We start from the raw sequence: 21,654 nt of genomic DNA on the forward strand, positions 1-21,654 counted from the left end.
CTAATAAGTGGAGTATATAAATTTTATTTTTAATTAAATAAATAGTTGATTACACCAATCTTATTTTATTTTTAATTTAAAATTAAAATATTAAAAACGGAATACACGTAATCCACGAGCCAAGCCTTGGATGGGAGACTATCGTTCGCCCATAAAAAAACTAATGATCTCATACATGCTATAGAATTCTCTTACCATGGACTTCTCTTCTCGTTCTCAGCCCCAAAATCACCACGAGCCTCAACAACAAATTCAATCCTACGATTCTCCGCAAATCCAATTTAATTATTCTTACTCCCAACCACCAAATAACGTTTATCACGATCAACCTGATTACTCCAATGCCTATCAGAGTGCGCCGCTTCAGCACCTACCGGAAGCCGCCGTATCCAATCCATTGAGGAATGAAGTTGCGGTTGCGCAATTCAAGGAGGCGGATGGGGCCAACCTCGACCTGCAACATCCGAGCGCATACTATCCGGCTTTGAATCCAGCTGCGGCAGCTGCGGTGGTGGCTTTGTCACACCTGGCACAGTTTGCGGGAACGATGGACGCAGCGGAGAGGGCGGTTGTCGGGTTGCATGCCATGGTTAGGCCGGCTCCATTGCTTTCATCGGTATGCGCATTGTTTATTAATCTTACTGTATCGATTGTGCTATTGGTAATTTTCTTTTTAATAATTTATTGAATCATTGGTAGAATTATATATTAGGGAATATTATTATATTAGGGCATTGTTTAAGGAAAAACAACAATGAAAAGCCACATAATGTGAAGGCAATTTAATTGAACATCACAATTTAAAATAACATTGAAAAGCCAAATATATTTAGCTGAATAAAAATTGAGATCCAATATATGACTTGGAAGAATTAAGAAGTTAAGGTGAACTTTAAAATTTTACATGAGCCAATCAACCGAGTGATATGGAGCATTTGAAAGGGGAAAAAATATTCTTTGAACTGCAAAGAAAAAAATCTATTTGTTTTCCTTCTCACTTTAGTGTAACAGAAGAGTTGTTGAAGGCAGAGGTAGTGGCACCTCTGATTTTCAAATGACGCTCTTGGTTGTTTATTCAGAATGTAGTTCTTTAATGGTAATATTTGAGCATATAAATGGGTTATATAAGTTTGAAGTGGCCTGAAAAAGTTTTGTTTTGAAATGATAATGAATAGAGAATGGCATTGACCAGATTTAATTATCATCTGTTTCAAGCTCTTTACCTGATTTTAAACCCATTTTCTGTTCATTTACCTATTTCACACACATTATTGGATTTCATGCCACATTTTAAACTTATGTTTGAATACAAATACAACAACAGCAATTAGTAGAACAAGTAATTATGAGCTTTGTTTGAATTTTAGAGGCACCACTAGCATAGTATTCAAGAAGTCTTTTGTTAATTTGAAGTGTGGAGGAAGATGAATGGTTTGTTTCCTTTGTGCTTTAAAGTGCCATATTTTAACTCTAAGGCTTTTCTTTCAAATGTCACATGCTACTTGATGACTGGGCCACACAAATTTTTTGGGGTTGACTCTTAATTTCTATATGTAAGTCAAACATGGATTCTTACTGTTAGGATTTAGGGTTTTTGGGACACATGTCCTAATTCTATGAGTTAGAGTTTAGTATATACATGATAATTACGGTTGTAAAAGGGAAGTTAGGGAAGAAAATTAGGGTTTGGGCAATTTAGACTTATTTGGGAGGTTTTGGTGCCTCAAATGTCTAGAATTAGAAGGCCCGGACTCCTCATTCTGTCGGTGTATCCACCATAAATCCCCACTTTATTAATAAAAAAAGTTTATGTTTATTTGTCATGTTTATTTGATGTTTTTGGGTATATTTGGCTGGGTATCTATCAAAAGGTGTTAGAACGGTGAAATTTGGAGTTTTTGATGCGATGATGGCATGGAAGGTAATATGAAATGGTGATGAAGTCGAATCGACATTTAGGTTGTTGGCCAAAAGACGAAACAACGAGGGAGGAGGTTGTGAAAGGTGGATTGGCAAGGGAGAAGGCAAATTGTTGCTAGAAAAGAAGGATCGACAGTGGAAAGTTGAAGCATCTTGGTGGAAGCTTGGGTGGAGTAAATTGGCCAAAGGGAAGTCAAATCAGCTAAGTGAAGTCGAAAGAGATGGAAAGGTGCCAAAATGGGTGTGGGGAGACATATCAGCTCCATAAAATGGTGGGGAAGTGGGAGAGTAGCGGTAGAGGTTATCTAGAAGGAGAATGGTCACTATAGGAAGATGAATCAACGGCCAAAAATTGTATGGGGAGTTGATTTGTCACTGGAAAAGCTGAGGAAGATGAAGCAACGCATGAGAGAAACTAAAACTACTGGGAAATGGTTGGAAAGTGGAAGAGCGTAAGGGGAAGAGGAGGAAAAAAAGGAAAAAGAAAAAAACTTTCCAGAAAAATGAAATTGTTTGTTATCTTCTTTGAAAAAAATCAATTTCCCCACCTTCAAGACAAGGTAATTCTCAAAGGAACAAGTAATGTTAAAACTTGGGGTTTTTTGAGATACGTGTCCTAATTATAGGTGTTAGGATTTAGTATCTAATGATAGTTAGGGTTATAAAAGGGAATGAAAGAAGAAAATTAGGATTTGGGCGGTTTAAGCTGTGGACAACATTTTAGGTTGATTTGGGAGATTTCTAGCGCCTCAAATGGTCAGAATCGGTAGCCTTGGTTCTTCGAATTATCGGTTTATCTACTAGTAAATCCCCCTTTATCAATAAAATAGTTTCTATTTCTTTAATTTTTGAGTTTGTTTGATGTTTTGGGGTGAGTAGTAGCTGGGTATCTATCACTTACTTTTGACTAAGCTGACTGTACTAATTGTTATGACGTTACAAATATGACCTCTTTCATTGTTATCTTTAATTGTCATGTATGGTTAAATGAAAATTTTCAGTGAGCTTCAAGTCTTCTGATATTTTTGCTAAATTTTTTGCAAACTAGTGACACTAAATTGGTAATTTTGGTTGAACTCTAGAATTTGAGTGGTTGGTACTGTTTCAATATATGAAGCATAATTAGAAGTTAGAGAGAGCTTTGTTTTTCACTTGAAATACATGGTGTTAAGTGTGAACTTCTTTAGTTGGTGGGCATTGGCTTGCTGGCTGCCATTTTAATCTGGTTAAACAACTTTGTAGCATAAGTGTGAAATACATTTGACAGTTAATATATATGTAGTGTTTGAACTAACCTTTTAGTTTTTAAGTGGACTGAGCTTGAGCTACTCAGTTGGAAATGACGTGTGAAATGAGCTCAGCATCAATAGGATGAACTTATTCAATATGTCAAACAGTATTATTCATTTAATTCCCGCTTGGTTGAAGGATTCTATATTAGTATCTTTCTCTCTGTATGAGATTATTTCTAATTTAAGAACGACTTTCCGGTACATGTTCAACACATTGTTGCGTATTTATTTATTTTGTATATGGCTTGTCTCTAGATTTAAGTGATGTGCCTGATGGAACCTTTGATACTCTAACAATCATTTTGAAACCTATTTTGCAGGCAGGTCAGTTTCCCTACATGGATGGTGGCAGACGGGGTGGTGGGGCATTCAGAGGTGGTGGTCATGGAAAATTTGGCCACCGTAATTCTCCATCTTTTTATCAAAGAGGTCGTGGTCGAGGTCGAGGAGGTAATGGTCGAGGTAGGGGTAGGGGTAGGGGTGGTCCTAAACACTTCTCACCACATGATCCTGAATCTTCTGCTTCTCAAGAAGCAGAATTGAAAAATGAAAATGCAGAGCCCTCAACTGATGCACCTGAAAAAGCAGCTGTATTGCTACCAGATTCATCACTAGCTGCGGCACCAGAGAAGGTAGTGCCAAGCCGGCAACCCACAAACGCTGCCTGGTGTGAACTTTGTAGAGTTAATTGCACTAGTTTGGAAATTCTTGAACAGCACAAGAATGGAAAGCGGCATAAAAAAAACTTGCTAAGGACTGAGGAGTTGAGAAAAATAGTCAAACCAATCACTGAAGTACGGAATGAAGAAGAACCTGTGGCTGAGTCCAGGATCGAAGCATCTCAATATCAAGAGTTTGAGCAGGGTGGTATTGAGATTGAATCAGTGGAAAATATAGATAAAGAAACTGTACTTGATGAAAATAAAACAGAGGCTGATGATCGAAATAATGAAGAGGGGCAATCTGAAGTTCCTGCAAAGGACTCTTCTAATTTGCAAGCTGGGAAGCCTAGGATAGATTTTGATAATTGGAAGTGCGGAATGAAACGCAAGATGAAAGGTGCTCGCGGAGGAAAGCTGATGAAAAGGTTTGCAGGTTCAAGGCAGCAAACGGAACCTCCCAAACCTAAAGTGGTGATTCCACTAATATGTGACTTGTGTAATGTCAAATGTGACACACAGGAAGTTCTTGACCGCCATCTTTCTGGTAAAAAGCATATTGCTAAGCTTAAAAGGTTTGAAAGTCACCAAGCTATGTACGGGCCTATTGGAGTTCAGTCTCTTTACCCTCCTAACCCAATTGCACAAACTCTTTACCATGCTCAAGGCCATCATCAACCACCGGTTTATGATTCTAAGGGCTTATTTCCTCCATCTGGTCCTTACATGCCTCCGCAAAGTCAGCAACCTCCAGTAACATCAGCTGGCATGAATCATGCATTTCAACAACACTATCCCATAGGTCAAACAGAAACTGCCGATGCATCTGGTGGTCACAATACTGTTTTAATGGTATCAGAAACTCAGCAACAGGTATCGACAACACAACCAGAGATCAGACAAGCTTCTGTGATGGAGGCAAATGATCACATAGTCTGAAGTTTAGTAATTTGTCCTCTAGCTGATACTCTGTCGAGCGAGTGAAATAATTAACTTCCAATTGTATCACCTTCACTTACACATTCCATCAAATGGTGGGATGGATGGCTGTGTTACTTATTCCTCTGTTAATGAAAAATTTCCCCTTAGATTCCAGAAAAAAGGTTAATGGTTCAATTATATTGGTAGCTTAGTGAGAGTTGGCAGAGTAGTTCTAAATTTATTTGTGCATTTCGTTATTGAACAGAGACACATAAGTAGCTCCTTCTCTGGGTCTCGGGATCTTGAGAATCAACATTTTTGGTTTAAAAGTGGAAAAAAAAAAATCATTATTGAATTGAGTAAATCACATTGATCCTATCAAGGTTTGATAGAAGAACAAAATTGGTTTGAGATTTTGGAAATAATACAAGTTCTTAAGTTTGATAAAATTATAAAATTGATTTGAGATGTTAGAAATAATGTAAGGTTTTTGTTGATAAATAATAAGATGATAATTTGATAATATTTATGAACTATAATAATATGATTTATTGATAAATTATTATTCTATCATACTTTATATTTAACTCTTTAATAAATTAGACAAGTACTATTGTTTGTTGCATTATAAAAATATTTTTAAGAGATTTGGTAAAAGTAATTTTATAATTTCAACGTTGTAAGGCCGAAGAAAGAAGGGGCTGTTGATATTTTATTTCTTTGGCTTCCAATCCATTTAATTTATTTTATAAATTGAATCAATAAAAAGTTGTATTAAATATCCGGTGAATTAAAAAAAAAAAAAAAAGTTTCAGACTTGAGAGGTCAAAAGAGTCAAAATAATTCTTGTTATTGATGGTTGTATAAATTGTATTGAAGCGGTGCCAGTGTTATCTCAAGAAGTTAAAATAATCGGGTATTTGACGAGGAGGAGCAACAGTTATGGCCGACCACTCCGATGATTTAGACCAACTTCTCGACAGTATGTTGTTTCATTTCTTCCATCTCTTTAATTTTCTTTTTTATCTCTTATTCCTTGTTTCTTAATTCAATTACTTGCAGGTGCTTTGGATGATTTCCAGAATCTCAATCTCACTCCTTCCCCTCTAACTCAGAGGTCTCTCTCTTTTTAATATACCTAATTATTCTTGTGTCTCTGTTCGATCCAAAGCCTCTTCCTTTAATCTATACGGCTTTAATTTTATGGCCCTGCTTCTCAATTTTGCTCAGAAGCTTGTATCTTTTGATTCAAATTTCAAGTTTTGAACTTACAATTTATACAATTGGTGGTATTTTGGATATCTGAATTGGCACAATAGTTTATGTGTATGTGTTAATCTAATTCAGGCTACATGATTTTTTTGTCTGCTTCATAAATAAATGTCTTTTCTTTATATTACAAGCTTTAAATTCGTCTTTTCTGTATAAGTTTTTTGGTCTAAAGATTCGACCTTTTTGGTTAAAAGAGTGTTGAATCTTTTAGCTTTGGTTTGCTTGTAGGAGTGGAGAAGGAAATGGCGCAGAGAAGAAGCAAGAACATGGTTCTTTGCCAACTGGAGTACAAGGGTTGGGAATGGGATTACCTGACTTGAAAACCAAGAAAAAGGGAAAGCAAAAAGTTTCAAAAGATTCCCATGTTACTGAGACTCTTGATAAGCTCAGAGAACAGACGAGGGAGGCTGTGAAAGACTTAGAATCAATGGCACAGCCAGGTGGATTTGATTTCGGTAAGGATGGTGTGGTTGAAGATTGGGTTAAGCAGTTTGAGGAACTTGCTGGCTCTCAGGTATTTCTTCAAATTTATTTTATTTTTATTGTTTATGAGCTTTAGTGGTTTTATTATATTGCAAGTATTGATCTGAATTTCATGTCATTTGTGTTAGTGCTGCTTAGCTTTATTTGGGTGATTGCTTGTACAATAAACAGTCTAGACAGAGTTTTGATAATTAAAAGCCCTTATGGAATTGGTTTAAGCTGCATATCAAATTCATAGGAGAGACTGAAGGGGGTACCAATTTGTTTGCACCAGTAGCATTGCTAAATTGCTTGAACTGCACAAAGTAAAATAAGGAAAGGAAAATGAGTGAAGGTAAGATTATTATTTAATTTATAACCTTGTTCTGGAAGGAGGCATGTTAATAACTTGAACTATCTGAAGCAAAAAACAAAAATTAGATGAGTGTGAGTTTATTGTTTAATTGAAAGCCTTGTTGCAAAGTGGGCATGAACAATGAAATTGATTACTGGTATTTTATCCCATGTCACCTAGAGCTACAAACTCTTCCACGAAATTATTGATAATGTTCAGTTTTTTTCTTAATGGTTTTGGTTTTGGGTTTTGTTAGTTGTGGAGCAAAACTTTGCTTTTCCTAATGGATAATCTAGTAGCTTGATGATGTATAATTTCTTCTAATTTTTCAGTCAGACTGGAAGAGCTGCATTGTTCGTTAGTTTGCAATTGAAATAATCTTCACCTTTGAATTTGCTATGCATACACCTATGAAGAAAAATTTCATGTTGACTGAATGACTCTTGTTAATTAAGTAATATGTTTTTGTAATTTACATGCCATGTTGTTTGAAAGTGTGATTAAAATAGATTGTTTTTCTACTTGCTATGCTTCTCTGTTTTGTGATGCGTGAGAAGATTTGAAGTGCATTAATGAGCTTTACTGTTGCTTGAGTCTCCAATGTAAAAGTATTAATCATCCATTGGGGATTGATTGAAGTTATTTGGAGAGATTTGCAGGGCTTATGTCATGATTTCATGATCCTGATATCATTGTGACTCATATGATTAAAACTGGGTACATTTATGACCTGAAATTAGCTATTGTTCCTTTGTGTATGAGAATTGAAACTGGCAACATCTGCAAGGAGGCATAGTTAGCATCAAGTATGTCAAAGGGAGGTTGTTATCATAATATAGCCATAAATTTTCCACAATTTGGATGAAACCTGTCTATTCCAGTAATGTTAGGGTGCCTTGAAGAACAATTTCGTTCCACTCTCTTCCTAATGCTGTGTCAGATGTATGTGTTAAATAGTTTTTTAGATCTCACATGTTAATATGTTTCTTTTCAATTTTCTACCTCTATTTTCCAACTTTGTTCTTTAGATCTCACATGGCAGTAGAAACCTTGAGGAATAAGTGGTAACTTAATTCTTTCTTCTGCCTAGGATATGGATATGGAATCTATTGTGGAGACCATGATGCAACAACTTCTGTCTAAGGAGATTCTTCACGAACCCATGAAGGAAATTGGAGAAAGATATCCAAAGTGGTTGGAAGACCATAAAGCCAGTTTGAGCAAAGAAGACTATGAGCGTTTCTCCCACCAATATGAACTTATTAAACAGCTTAATGAAGTTTATGATAATGATGCTAGTAACTTCACCAAGATTGTTGATCTCATGCAGAAAATGCAAGAATGTGGCCAACCACCAAATGATATTGTTCAAGAGCTTGCCCCTGATTTTGATTTAGCTAGTCTTGGCCAATTGTAAGTGCTCTCTTTATGATTAAAAGCGATGAAAATCATTATTTATTTGCAATTTTCTAGCGCAAGTGTCTATTCATATAGGAATTATAACTTTTGTTATTTTCTTTCTTAAGTGCAAGACATGTCTACCTGAGCAATATTTCACAGTGGAGGAATCAGAAGACAGATATAAGCAAAACGTTTTTTTTTCTTTTTTCCGGTTTATATCATATTAAATTCTAGGAGTTGACTGTTTTAGCATTACAAAGTAAATTAACTAATGAAATGTAGTATACATTCTTAGTTGGAATGAGGAAACTGGCTCTTCCTGAGCTTCAAATCCCCTTGGGCTCAGGCTGCATGCTGCAGGATTAAGATATTGGTTATGAGAAAACTGGGAATGGTTAGGTTGAAAGGTTTATCCTTGAATTTGTGCTGCAAAAACTGTGGGACAAATATTGAAATGAGAAATTACCTGATGAGTATGTTGGAGAAGTCATGCCCACAATTCCCTTGTCTGAGATGTTATTATTGGTTTTTCCTTGATGTGAGGAAATGTCTTTGAGTTGTTTGGCTTTAGTTACGTTATCTCTGAATTTATGGCTCACCAGATATCACTCTTGCAGGTCTCCGGAGGCACTGGATTCTCAGCCAAATTGTTGTATAATGTGAAGTAGGCGTCAAAGTAAGTGGGTACTCGGAGCTGTTGTTTGTCTCTGTATGATGCCATATATATTCTTTTAATATATATTTGAGAAAATAAAGCAATTTAACTTTGAATATCAGTACCTTGGAGAAGCGGGTGATATTATTTGGTGATTCTTTAGGCATAGCTGCTCTCATCCAAGAGGGTTACACTGATATATATTTATATGTTATATCCCCGTGGAGTACTTTTCCATACTCCGTTTTCTGATGTGATGATTTTTCATCTTAGCTATATGGTAGATTTCACCACCCAAGAAATTTACATAATAAACAATCCCTTGCCTTCATTGATAATTCAAGATAAATTGGTACATGGCAGTTTATTTATTTCTATATATTACATGCAGATGCAGTACATCTCAAAGAATAAACAAATTAATGAAATGGGCAGTTAACAATGAATTTATGAAAGAACAAATGAATGTAGTTAGATTTTTAAAAAAAAAAAAAAAAAGAGGAGAAGAGCAGCATGAATGTGAGTTTTGTCTAAGCATCAGATGGTGCAATCCAGTGTCTGCCGTTGACAAAACTTTTCCTTATGAATGGGTGGGCCGTCTCGAAATCCAGCTCTCTGGCCCATGAAACTCCTCTCACGTTAGCTGCACCTGGTCCCCAACATTTGTACACTCCAAAAAACGCCGTCCTGTAAGTTACCATTCCATACATTCAATTCAGTTGAAGCTGAAGCCCCTGTTTTCTCGACTTGACATAATAATTTGCCCAACCCTTTACCGACAGCAATAATAAAAACGCCAAAAGGTAAAAAGTAAAATTGTGACTTAATGTGCAATCCCATTGCTCATCTCAACTCAGACTGTCTGCCCTAATTTAGATTGCTTACTGTAATCATAGTGATATTTAAAGGCATGTTTTTGTTGACTAATCGTTGCACCATAATTACACCTATGATTTCCTATGCGGATCAAAGATTCTCTGTTATATATTCTATAACATTGCTTTAATAAATTATGGGAGTTTAATTTGAGGGAAATGTTACTTGTTTTTGTTGCTGATGTGGTCCCAGTCATCCCAGCCACCATGAGCAACCAAGTCATCAAAGTAACTGTATGAATATACGATCCTGGAGTACTGGCCCATGGCTCGACCTACGTAAAGTGGGCCTGTTCCCGTCACCTTACATCTTACAAATGCAAAACCCGTCTTCTCCTCCGGTGACTTCCTGTCATGTGCCGCTATCGATCCAAATCTTGTGGCTATCGAATGTAGCTCGCAGTCCTGTTCAATCAACAAATACTCAATATCTCATCAAAACAAAATTATCCCAAGTCTCAGATTTCAAAAATTTTACAAGGTTTTGTTTCCATACGACTATTCTTATCAACTGTAAACGAGAATGTCACATCAGTCTGAAGTAAATAAAAGAATTATATTTGCAAAAACATACTTTGATGATTAATATGTATTCTCCTAGAGAATTACAATAATAATGCTGTTTGAAAACTTTTTCAAAAGAGTAAGGGGAAATGTCGCCGAATCTTGAAAACTTGTTAAACTTCAGGCATGCAGTAAATTTTAAAACAGGATCCCACTTCCTTTGATTATGTTGGATTTCCTCATGCTATTATGGGAATTAAAACTTTCACATAATTTTAACACTTTACAGCTAATGATAGAACGGTGATTGCGGTGAACGGGCATTGAGTATTGACTAACCACAGAAGGTTGAAAGCAGTGATAAATAAAACCTCAAAAGCATTGAAATTCATGCACTTCTACAGTTATATAAAATGAGTTGTCTATTTAATTTTGAATATTTAATTGATTATTTAGATAATAAATTATTATGTTATTAAATCTAGTTTTATTTTTAATTTAAATTTATTTAATTATAAAATAATATATTATTTAAATATCTAATCAAATACCAAAAACTACTGGGTGCACGTAGGGCTTATAGATGAAAATTTTGATAGCTTTATAATATTAGGCAACTAAAATTCACTTCCTGCTTATTCAGGCAATCTGGGTATGGGCACCACTGATACTGACACAATAGACGTTAGTTAATACAAAAGCTCTTGTCCTTTTTCGACTTGGTACAGTAGAGGATACCAGGGCAGTCAGCAGAGCCACAGAATTAGGAAACATCCTTTTCATTCATTAAAAACCCACCATGTTTTCTTGTCAGATTAATTTATCTCAAAAGCCCGTGACTTGGTACTCTTGGTAATATTTATTTAATTAGACGGATAATGAAAAATATTGCATGCTCATGAACTAATTAACTGAAAAAGACAGCATATGCTTACTTTGTACATAGAGCGGCCATTCCCGAAAATGAAATCTATAGACCCTTCAATGTAACACTCTTTGAAGTAATGCCTTCCTGCGTCGTCACAAAGAGTATCTTGTGCACCAAAGAATCCACAGCCAGAGAAGTAGGCCTTGTCGCCTGATATCCTAAACGCCGCCGCTTGCCACCCGTGCATTCCTGGCAGTGGTGCCGGTGCTGTGTTCTATACATTTATTTAAACCATCCATAAATTTATGCGCATAAATTTTTTATATATATATATAATGTACTTTATGGTTCACAGTGTGTACTTCCATTGATGTTAATATTTCGTACCTTGAAGCTAATATTCCTAGCGGAGAAATAATTAGCAAAAACAGTAACAGAAGCAGTTTGGTAAGTACGCAACTGTTGGCCATCGGGCCCACGATCACATGCTCGATCATGCCACTCAATCACAGTCGATTCCCTCCCCGCACCTTGAAACGTGATGTACGGTTTTGTCACCGGCACCATCACTTTCTCTCTGCATATATCGCAAATTTCATGCATGAACAAAAACTTTTTCTTTCTCAAAAGTTGCATATGCATGAATGTAAATGATAAGCAATTGATGAATTATAAGGCAAACTGTGAGAATGATTTAGTGGAAGAGAATTACACGTAATATCCAGCACTTATTTGAATAAGTACGTTCATTGTATTGTTTTCTGGGACGGAATCAACGGCGTCTTGGACCGACTGGAACTGCCCGAACCCAAGAATATCCACCGTGATCACTCGGTAGCCGACGGGGCCGACCCACTTATGATGGTGCCTGGTTGAATTGGTGATTGAAGAAGCAGTGGCAGTGACTGAATTTGTAAGTAGCAGTACTACAAGAGACAAGATAGAGGAAGAAATGCAGCCGTAGAAGAACAATAAAGAAAATAGAGACGCCATTAAAATAGCATTACAACTATCAAAGAAGAGAATGATGCAGAGAGAGATGGATATAGCGAATGTGTCGCTGGTAGCGTTAGAGCATCAGGGGAGAATATATAGTGGAAGTACATGACACATTTACAAGATGATTAGAATGAACATGTAGAGAAACTGAAATAATAATTTGGGTGATTGCAACGGTCATTTTTTTGTGTTCCCTCGCTACTGCTAGGGACACTGTAGTTTAATTAGGGGGCTCTTGGCTGCATTTGTTTGCAAGTCTCCATGTGGGTTCCGTTTTCTTTCGGCTTTATATTACTTTTCAAAGATACTTGCCTAATCACTCTCTGTATTTCTGTGTTCGATATTTTCCTTTAATTTCTATATATATATATATATATATATAGCCTTTAAAAACTTATGCAGCTGGTCTTCATTTTGCATAGTTTTTTTAAATATAAAAAACATTCATGTTTGACAAAGTGTCACTGAGATTACTGTATTCAGAGGTGAATTGAGGTAAGGGCTAGGTTGGGGGAGCTGATAATTGTGGAGCATCTGCACGATGGAACCTAATTTAACATGGCCAAAAGACTTGTTCCCACCCAAGGTATTGTGAAAGTTCAGAGTGATCCTTTTCAATTTTTGAAAATCCAAACATTTATCCATATGTAAAATTTCATTAAAAAACTCAATTAAAATTAAAGATAAAATCGTCATTTAACAAAAATTTAAAAAACATAAAATTCATTTTATTTTTCTTCTTAAATTTTAAAAAACTAACAATTTTAATTATATTTAAAGTTTTCAAACTTTGAAAAGTAACATTTTCTTCCTTTGCCCCCAACCCAACCCAAAAAACTATGGTTTTCTTTCTCCCCTAAGTTTGGGGGGCAATGTTACTTTTCAGAGTTTAAAAACTTTAAATAAGTGTAAAGTTGTTAATTTTTAAAACTTAGAGGAGAAATAAATGAATTTTATGTTTTTTAATTTTTTATTAAATGACGATTCTATCCTTTAACTTTAACTAAATTTTTTAACAAAATTTTATTCATAAATGAGTATTTAAGTTTTTAAAAATTAAAAAATGATTATTTGCAATTTTCACAGTACCTGCAATGGGAACAAATTTTTTGGCAATTTAACATAGGCCAAAGGACTTATTCCCACCCAAAGTATCTTTTAATCTTAAGTTTTTACTCTTTAACAATGAAAATCTTAAATACCCACCTAGAGGGGTTAAATCTGTCAGTTTTAAGGATAAAATTATCATTTTATTTGTAATATTAAAAATAAATTAAAATTTAATCTTCTTTTTCTTCTAAAACCCTAAAAACTAATCACTCCCCCTATAAGTAAAATTTTAAAAAATGACATTTCTCCCCTAGCATTTAGTTTCAAACTTTGGCGTCATTGTTGACGGTCTCTCCTTTCCAAAGTTTTCTCTTCCTTCAGCAATCTCTCTCCTCTCAGTTGGACGCCAGATAGGTGTCGAATCAAACAAGAGAGACGAAGACAAAGATCTCAAAAGAAAACATTTAAGAAGATGAAGAGTTTCGTCTTTCTGATAAAGTTCATCGTCTCTCTGACTTGATTTGACGTTGATTAGGCGTTTAATTGAGAGGAGAGAGATCACCAGAGAAAGAGAAAGTTTCAGGAGGGAGAGACTATTAGTAATGGTATCAGAGTTTAAAAACTAACTCCTAGAAGAGAAAATATCATTTTTTAAAATTTGATATATGAAAAATTTTATTTATTTTTAGAATTTAAGGAGAAAAAAAAATAAAATTTTAAAAAATTAAAATTTCATTAATTTTAATTATTTATAGATAGATAAATAAAATTTTAAAATTTAAAAGATAGAACCTTATTATTAGAGGATATTTTGGATGAAAAATAATCTTTCGGCCTTTAACAAATAAGCCTTTTATGGTTCAAGTTGAACGGTAATATTTGAAGCGTCCAACAAGCCTTGGTGGGGTGTGTGTGGGTGATTGTGATGGTCCAGGCAGCAGGCATGGCTTAATAGTATTTTGTATTCTTGCCTTGCATGTGTTGCATCCATTTCTGCCATTTCTGAATTCTGATCCCAACCACTGGACCCCACTTTAATTTTTTTTCGAACGTTGGGACTCTCAAACCCATAGCTTCCCCGGTATAGGCAACAGACTGTTGCGGACAGACTCTTGCTTATCACCCCCACATTAATTATTATTTTTACGTTTTTATCAGAATGTAATGTGTCCGCCGCGATTGCGGAGAATTTTGCTTAAGGGTGGTCCCACGGTCCCAACTGATGGCAGTGAAATCAGGGACATATATAGGAACTAAAGGCTTGGGCTTTGGTGGGTCACATCCATTGTTTTATATTCTTTGGGCCCACCTTAACACTTTGCAAATCACACCAACCCACTATAATTAAAATAGTGTTTGATTTCATCCAAACTTAATCAAGCTAAAAATTAATTTTCATTCCATGAGCTCAATTCAAATAAATTCAAATTTAAGTTTAAGAATTAAATATTTTCAAATTTATACTTAAAAGGTGTTTATCTCATCAAACTCATAAATATAAAAAAATTTAATATAAATTAATTAAAATAATATTATTTTAACTAATATGTATCAAAACAATATTGTTTTGATATCTTTTTACTCAATTATATTATCAAACCGAGTTTTTGACATTGTAACCAAGCTCGATCAACTTTGAGGAAAGCAGCTTGCCAAACTTGAGAGTTTGAATCCATCCCTAAATCTAGTTGTTTGAAGTTCGATTTGATTTGTAATGAAAACAACTTATACACATTCAAGAATATTAGCGGTTGTCATGAAAAGCATTTGGATGATTGAAGGAACAATGTGTATGAATATATGGTTGCTGTTCTAAATGAAGTAAGCTCAGGGTCCGCTGTTCTAAAATGTATCAGCTGTTGTACAGAAGTGAAAAATTACAAGAAAATACAAGATCCAGGAAAGACCCTGCAGAATCAAAACTTGCCCATCACCTTCTCCCACAAAAAATAAAGCAGCTACTTGCTCCTCAGTACAACTTGTTAAATCCAGGAGCTGGTGTAGACTCACCCAATCTTGGGAAAAACGCTTCCCTCTCAAGCGACACTTGTAGACATGCCGTAATCTTAACAAATGAATCCCAAACAAAGGGTGAGCTGCACAAAGCGTACCCAAATATAGCCAAACCTCTTACAATACCGTCTGAATACCAAGGAAATGCCATGACCAAAAGTGACCCAAATATCAACAGCAATGGAGACAGAACAGGGAGCATTGGCAAGAAAAATGAGTTGATTGCTATAGAGGAAAGTGCAAATGTGCCTAGTAAGTATAATGACCAGCCTAATAATGTATGCACAGTTGTAGGTACAAGAAAGAAGGGAACTATGTACGCAGCAAGAATGCACCATATTGCTACTAATTTCAGCCCTGCTTGTATCAATGAGACACTCCTGTCAATGCTTCGATAGCAAAGCTTAGGGATGTTAGGCCGTGCCAGACGCGTCACTGCTATTATTCCCAGATAAATTACTGTTTGAATAAGCACCATTGGCATCTCTGCGCTATACCTGTAAATTTTTAGCTATGCTATGTCATGTGATGGAGTAAAGACACAGGAGAACAAACTGGAAATAAATAAATGAAAGTGTATGCTTTAGTTACCCGAGAGTTTGAAGGCGAGTATTATGCCATGAAATGCCTAATGGAAAGATAGGATATGACCACCAATACCATGGCTTCAACCATGGCGCACCAGGAAATGTAATTACACTATTTGGCCCGCAGGGTACATTCCATCGCAGTCTAAGATCTGGAATATGATTTTGGTAAACTCATATTTAGTTTAGGACAAATGTAGTGCAAACTTCACAAGCATAGTATGTCTGTTTTACTCACAATAATATGTGGCATCCATTTGATAGCCCAAAGGAAGCCTATAGTGTCCATTAAGCTTGGTGGCATTGTGGGGAGGATGGAACATTGGCTGATCAAGCAAGTCAGGGAAATAGCCACCAATAAAACCCTGGTCTGCACCATCTGGATTTTCTCTCCCAATTTCGATTTCATGAACCATTTTCTTGAACACTTCGTTTGATGGCTGCAATTTCATATTCATAGAAATACACATAAAAAACCGTAGAAACGGTTTGGTTTTTAAGATAATAAATTAATGAATAACTTCAAATAAGGGAAAAAGAAGCAACTGAATTTACCTGCAACACAAACAGGCCTGTATGGAAGATACAAGGGTTAATGAAAACAGCACAAAACTGTCCACACTGGAACAATTCATCAGTTTTCTGAAGAAAGAGGTTATCAGAATCAAGCATGACCACCCTTTCATAATCAACTAGATTCCAGGCATAGAGTTTGTTCAGTGACAACTTGAATCTCTTGTCAGAATGTTCATATGGGTTATTAAGGTTCTCCACTCTCACCACCTTCGCACCATCTTCCTGTTCCCTAGACCGAAAAACAAAGTCATGGTAAACTCTCAATGTGTACCAGATACAGTTAAGTTTTTTCAGGATTAATATTAAACAATCTGGGCAAGAATATATACTAGCTATCACAAGTTTCTTTTTCTTAAACAAGGAAATTTACGTATTGATCACTTCAAGAAAATAAATAAAAGTTCCTTTTTATAAAATATTTTGCCTCCAATAAATGCTCAAATAACGTAATTAATTGATACAAATACTTAGCCTACTCCCTCTAACTCTACATGGGATGCCATTGCCGTGAAGAAATCTTCCCTCAAACTAGTTAGACTTGACATGTGGTAAGTTATTAAAGTCAACTATATAATTTGACCAAGTAATCAAACATCCAGAATAAGATCAAAACCACGCGTCGGCACCGTACAGCTGGACATAAAAAATTTTCAATAGAAAGCAAGTAGAAAAAAATATCATTCATTTAAGGGTAATATTATATATAAATATTTTTTTTTTATAAATAATTTAAATATACAGATAATGTGTTATTATATAATTGAATATTATTTAATCTATAATTCAAAATTATCCAATTACATGATAATACATCATTTTCATATATATAAAATATGTATACATAATTTTAAGATTCTTTCAAATGGGAAACATGCCAATTAATGAAAAGGAAATTAAGAAAGCTATTTTTCCCCAACTTATAAACTACCATAAATATTTCCAACGTTTTAAATAAGATTGGAAGCTTTATTTATCTTTTGGGTTTAATATGGACCTGGACAGGCGATAGGCTATCAGTTTTATACTATCAATAAAATATTTTTTATATATATATATTTTTTATACATATATAAATAATATATCATCATATAATTAAATAATTTTAAATTAAAATAAAATAATATTCAATTATATAATAATATATTATTTATATATATATATATATTATTATATTATAATTTTATATATAAAAATATATATATATACAATATTGCTCTTATTCTATTTACATAGTATGCTACAAACCACAAACAAACCAGGACTTTTGAAACGACAAATAAAAAAACATTAACCGATTAATTTATAATTTGTATATACAAGGAACGAGAACAAAGCATACAAATGTTAATGATAGATGGGTGATGACAATATTAAAAATATTATTATATTTTTCCAAAATACAAGATAATAATAAATGATCCAATCTTTATCTTTAATAAAATGACATATTTGTCTACATTGATTCAGGCAAAAACAGGGGCCCAATAAAGTTTAATTGTGGACGGTCGGCACATGTATTTTCACTACCCCGCTAGTGTCACCTAGACACGTCCATAAAGGTTACTTTATATGCCAATATTTAAAACCCAAATGGTTCGAAGAAACCGAGAACTCAACTACCCTTCATAGTCACGAGAACAAGGCTACCTGGCTTTGAAATTAACCAAACTTTCTTAATTTCTACACTCAAATAGAAGAGAATTAGTCTGCTTTGTTTTTTTTTTTTTTAACTAGTAAAATTATTTGAGTAGGATTTTTACTTAGGGTGAATCGATGACTCCAAAGTAAAATTTTGAGTTTAACGACCGAAATGTCTCAACACAACGGAGAATCAAGAATTATGGATTCACGAGTCATTGAAATTTTCTAGCTACCAGCATATTTTTCCAACTTGGTGGAGGGAGAAGATAAGCCTGAGAGTCTTTTTTTTTTTTGCTTTTCTTCAAAAAGGGTAAATCAGTGAATGAAGGTTTTAATGAAAGGAGAGAATTCCATTAATGGATTAATAAGACACGCCAAGGAGAAAGGGGCGGAACTGACACTCAGAAGCCACAATACCATTAACTTACTGGTTAATTACTTGACAATATTAAAATGAATGTTGAGTTAGTGGTTTCATGCACTGACCTTTCTTTGTGCACCATCCTAATTCAAATCCCACTCTATTGATTTAAGTAAATTTGAAGCCAGGGTGGGGGTGCACAGCAAAAATTTCCAAACAAAAAAGAAATAAATAAAATAAGAATGAAAATTATACAAGAACGAAGACTGTTGGGGAGACTTACAAAGCTTGAACCCATCGGGGAGGAACGTCGACGGAGGCAATGACAACGAGATCAGCGTCGACGTGGAGTCTGGCCAGCGATCTGATCAGGACACGTGTAGCCACGTAGAATTCGTAGTCTCTCGGCGTTCCCATGTACATCATGGTGGCGTATGCATTCTTGTGTGGCTGTTGTATTTGCCGGATCACTTCATGCGCCGTCGTCGTCGTTGTTGTTGCAACGAAGGCCAAAAACAACAACAAAACCCTCAGAAATGTTGAAGAAAAAGCGTTTTTTCTCCTCTCTCTCCAAGCCATTCCCTCTCTCCTCGCGGTTTCGACCATTAAATGAATCAGAGAGCGAACGGAAATAAATAAGCTTTAATGGCACTTGCGTTCCCTCTTTGTGACGCTATGAGCTTATCTTATCAAAGAAATGAGTTTTTTTTTTTTTTGGGCTTATGCGCAATTAGCTACTGCAACGGGAAGAAGGCGCCTTGTCAGAGAATTATATATTATACATACATATTGGTATTTTTTATTATTTTAATTTAAATATCTGAGCTAACCCTACTCGATATCAGAGCCGTTGATAGAAGACACGGGATTGAAAATTCTTAACGGACGTAAATGAAGCCGTGGATTAATCAAGGGTCAATGTTGTACGGTGTAATGAGTGACGATGGACTAAGCAAAGTGGCAGAAATGAGCGAAAAAAATTAGAGTGGGCTCAGCCAAGGGAGAGAAGTTAGGTAGAATGGAACTATTACTTGGAGACTTTGGCAAAATCTGTTACTTGTGCGTTTCTTTTTTGTAATTTTATTTTTTGAAAAAAAAACTAAAAAGGACATTTTTATTAGAAAAACTTACCAATGTTTGAAAATTTGTCTTTATTTTTTCCTTAAAAACTTACCAATACTCTTTACTTTCTTCAAGTGTATTTTTTCAAATAAATATATTATCTTTCAAATATTTATAGCCTGTAAATAAATGGAAAAATAAAAATACTTAGTACTCACACATTTTAGAACCATTTTAAGCAAAGTGACGAATTATAAAATGATGGTCAAAGGAATATTTCTCACCTAAAGTATGCTATTATCTCAAGGTTCTTCTTGTTAATTTTGAAAATCTCATTTACTCACTCATGAACAGTTAGAATTAACGGAATCCTAATCTTTTAAAATTTTATCTCTTTTTTCTCCTCTAACCCCTAAAAACTAACCATTTTCTCCTATGTCAAATTTAAAAAAATAGTATTTCCCCCTTAAGATTTAGCTTTCAATCTTCAATGCCAAATCCTATTCAATCGTCGATGACAAAACTTTCCAGAGGTATCACTATGCTCCGAAGATCTCTCTTTTCTCCTCTGGAATGTCGATCGATTAAGATCTGGTCTGAAAAGTTGAAGAGCTTTATTGGGAGACGAAGTTCTTCATCTTCCCAAAAGAAGATGTTTAGGAAGATAAAGAGTTTCGTCTCCGGACAAAGCTTTTCGACTTTTCAGGTCAGATCTTGGCCAACCGGCATTTTAAAAGAGAAAAGAGAGATCGTCGGAGTATAGTGATGCCTTTGGAAAGCTTCATCGTTGGCGATTGAGCAGGATTTGACATCGAAGATTGAAAACTAAACCTAGGGGGGAAATGCTATTTTCTAAAATTTAGACTAATGAAAAATAGTTAATTTTTAAGGGTTAGAGGAGAAAACTAGATTAAATTTTAATTTATTTTTAATATTATAGATAAAATAATGATTTTATTTTTTAAATTATTAATTTTAATAATTTATGAATAGATAAATAAAATTTTTAAAATTAACAAATGAAAAATTGAGATAACAACGTACTTTAATTGGGAAATAGTCCTTTGGCCTAAAATGATTATAGACATTTGGTCGTACACGTTAGATTTCATTTGTACAACAAGGTCGGAAAAGCAACAAATTAAGTTTGTTTTTCTTTTTAAATATTAAAGAAAATGGGCCACCTGATGCATATATAAAATATAATTTATGAAGTAATTGTCTATGAATGAATAGTCAGATTTTGGTTCCGATGATCCACATGGGATATTCGTTCTTCTTTCTTCTGCTGTCATCAACCAACAAGATTGGATCATAATAAAAATAATATTAATGTAAATTATGTAATTATCTAGTGTTATTCTATTCTTAAGTTGCTTAGCTAGTCAAGCGACCGCCCAGACCCAGCTGTTCTTTTCTTCCTCTTGCTTGCATTGAACCTAAGAAAAGTAATATATAATTTTTAATAAAAAATAAAACTTATCGTGGAGGTAGATGGAGACAGCCAGCCAATTGGATTAGATAATATTGCATTATTAATTGGAGTCAACGCCTTCTTTCATTTCTTGTCCAATCAAACGTGGTAGTAGCCTTAGGCAGGCAAGATTATCAAACATAAACAAACTTCGGTCTAGTCGGGCATGCTCAACTGAGAACTTCTCAACTAGCCAGATATTATCTGCCGTACCACTGTTTATATTGTTTTATGATATGGTGTGCCATTGTATAAGACAAGACAATTTTTAGGATACTTAGAAATAACTTATATCATATATTATTGTTGTATCCACCCATTAAAAAGATTGATGCAATACTCCATGCACTGATAATTGAATAGACATGTTTCACTCAGCATTCAGTTTTATCATCTTCATGAATGTAATTGATTAGAAATTTATTATTATCAGTGGGAGAATCTGAAGACGGAAGAAATAGAGATAAATACCAAGAAGGAAAAACTTATAGAAATCGATCGTCACACTTTATTTTAATTTAATGTCTAATAAAATTATTTTGTGTTTAATTTTTTCAAATTTAATTTATTATATATCATAGTAAAAATTTAAAAACAAAAAAATTCTCATCAATGAATAAATTACGCATGGTTGTTTAGGCACTAAAATCACAATCATGAATGTGAGTTCCCGAAGAGTGAGCTGTATTTTATTATTTTATTCTGTA

At 34.6% G+C, this 21,654-nt stretch overlaps 4 protein-coding genes across 4 annotated transcripts; 2 read left to right on the forward strand and 2 right to left on the reverse strand.

Annotated features, from left to right (window-relative positions):
- Nucleotides 1-139: 139 nt before the first annotated feature.
- On the forward strand, nt 140-5,086 carry LOC123212177. Its single transcript, XM_044631239.1, has 2 exons — nt 140-616; nt 3,533-5,086. Exons 1-2 carry the CDS (start codon nt 197-199, stop codon nt 4,808-4,810), a joined length of 1,698 nt encoding a protein of 565 aa, XP_044487174.1. The 5' UTR covers nt 140-196; the 3' UTR covers nt 4,811-5,086.
- Nucleotides 5,087-5,572: 486 nt separating this feature from the next.
- LOC123211980 (peroxisome biogenesis protein 19-2-like) lies at nt 5,573-9,189 on the forward strand. Its single transcript, XM_044630976.1, has 5 exons — nt 5,573-5,774; nt 5,855-5,909; nt 6,293-6,578; nt 7,972-8,294; nt 8,900-9,189. The coding sequence occupies exons 1-5, from the start codon at nt 5,735-5,737 to the stop codon at nt 8,943-8,945; spliced, it is 750 nt and encodes a 249-aa protein (XP_044486911.1). The 5' UTR covers nt 5,573-5,734; the 3' UTR covers nt 8,946-9,189.
- A 50-nt stretch (nt 9,190-9,239) lies between these two features.
- Nucleotides 9,240-12,349, reverse strand: LOC123211979 (probable pectinesterase 68). Its single transcript, XM_044630975.1, has 5 exons — nt 11,897-12,349; nt 11,572-11,761; nt 11,252-11,458; nt 9,979-10,217; nt 9,240-9,624 (listed from the first exon to the last, which is right to left on the reverse strand). The coding sequence occupies exons 1-5, from the start codon at nt 12,175-12,177 to the stop codon at nt 9,468-9,470; spliced, it is 1,074 nt and encodes a 357-aa protein (XP_044486910.1). The 5' UTR covers nt 12,178-12,349; the 3' UTR covers nt 9,240-9,467.
- A 2,659-nt stretch (nt 12,350-15,008) lies between these two features.
- LOC123210016 (putative glucuronosyltransferase PGSIP8) lies at nt 15,009-19,189 on the reverse strand. The gene is made up of 5 exons (XM_044628168.1): nt 18,695-19,189; nt 16,389-16,638; nt 16,072-16,273; nt 15,838-15,985; nt 15,009-15,743 (listed from the first exon to the last, which is right to left on the reverse strand). The coding sequence occupies exons 1-5, from the start codon at nt 19,015-19,017 to the stop codon at nt 15,203-15,205; spliced, it is 1,464 nt and encodes a 487-aa protein (XP_044484103.1). The 5' UTR covers nt 19,018-19,189; the 3' UTR covers nt 15,009-15,202.
- Nucleotides 19,190-21,654: the final 2,465 nt, after the last annotated feature.

Source organism: Mangifera indica, chromosome 3 (genome assembly GCF_011075055.1).
Source record: "Mangifera indica cultivar Alphonso chromosome 3, CATAS_Mindica_2.1, whole genome shotgun sequence".
Taxonomy (NCBI): Eukaryota; Viridiplantae; Streptophyta; class Magnoliopsida; order Sapindales; family Anacardiaceae; genus Mangifera; species Mangifera indica.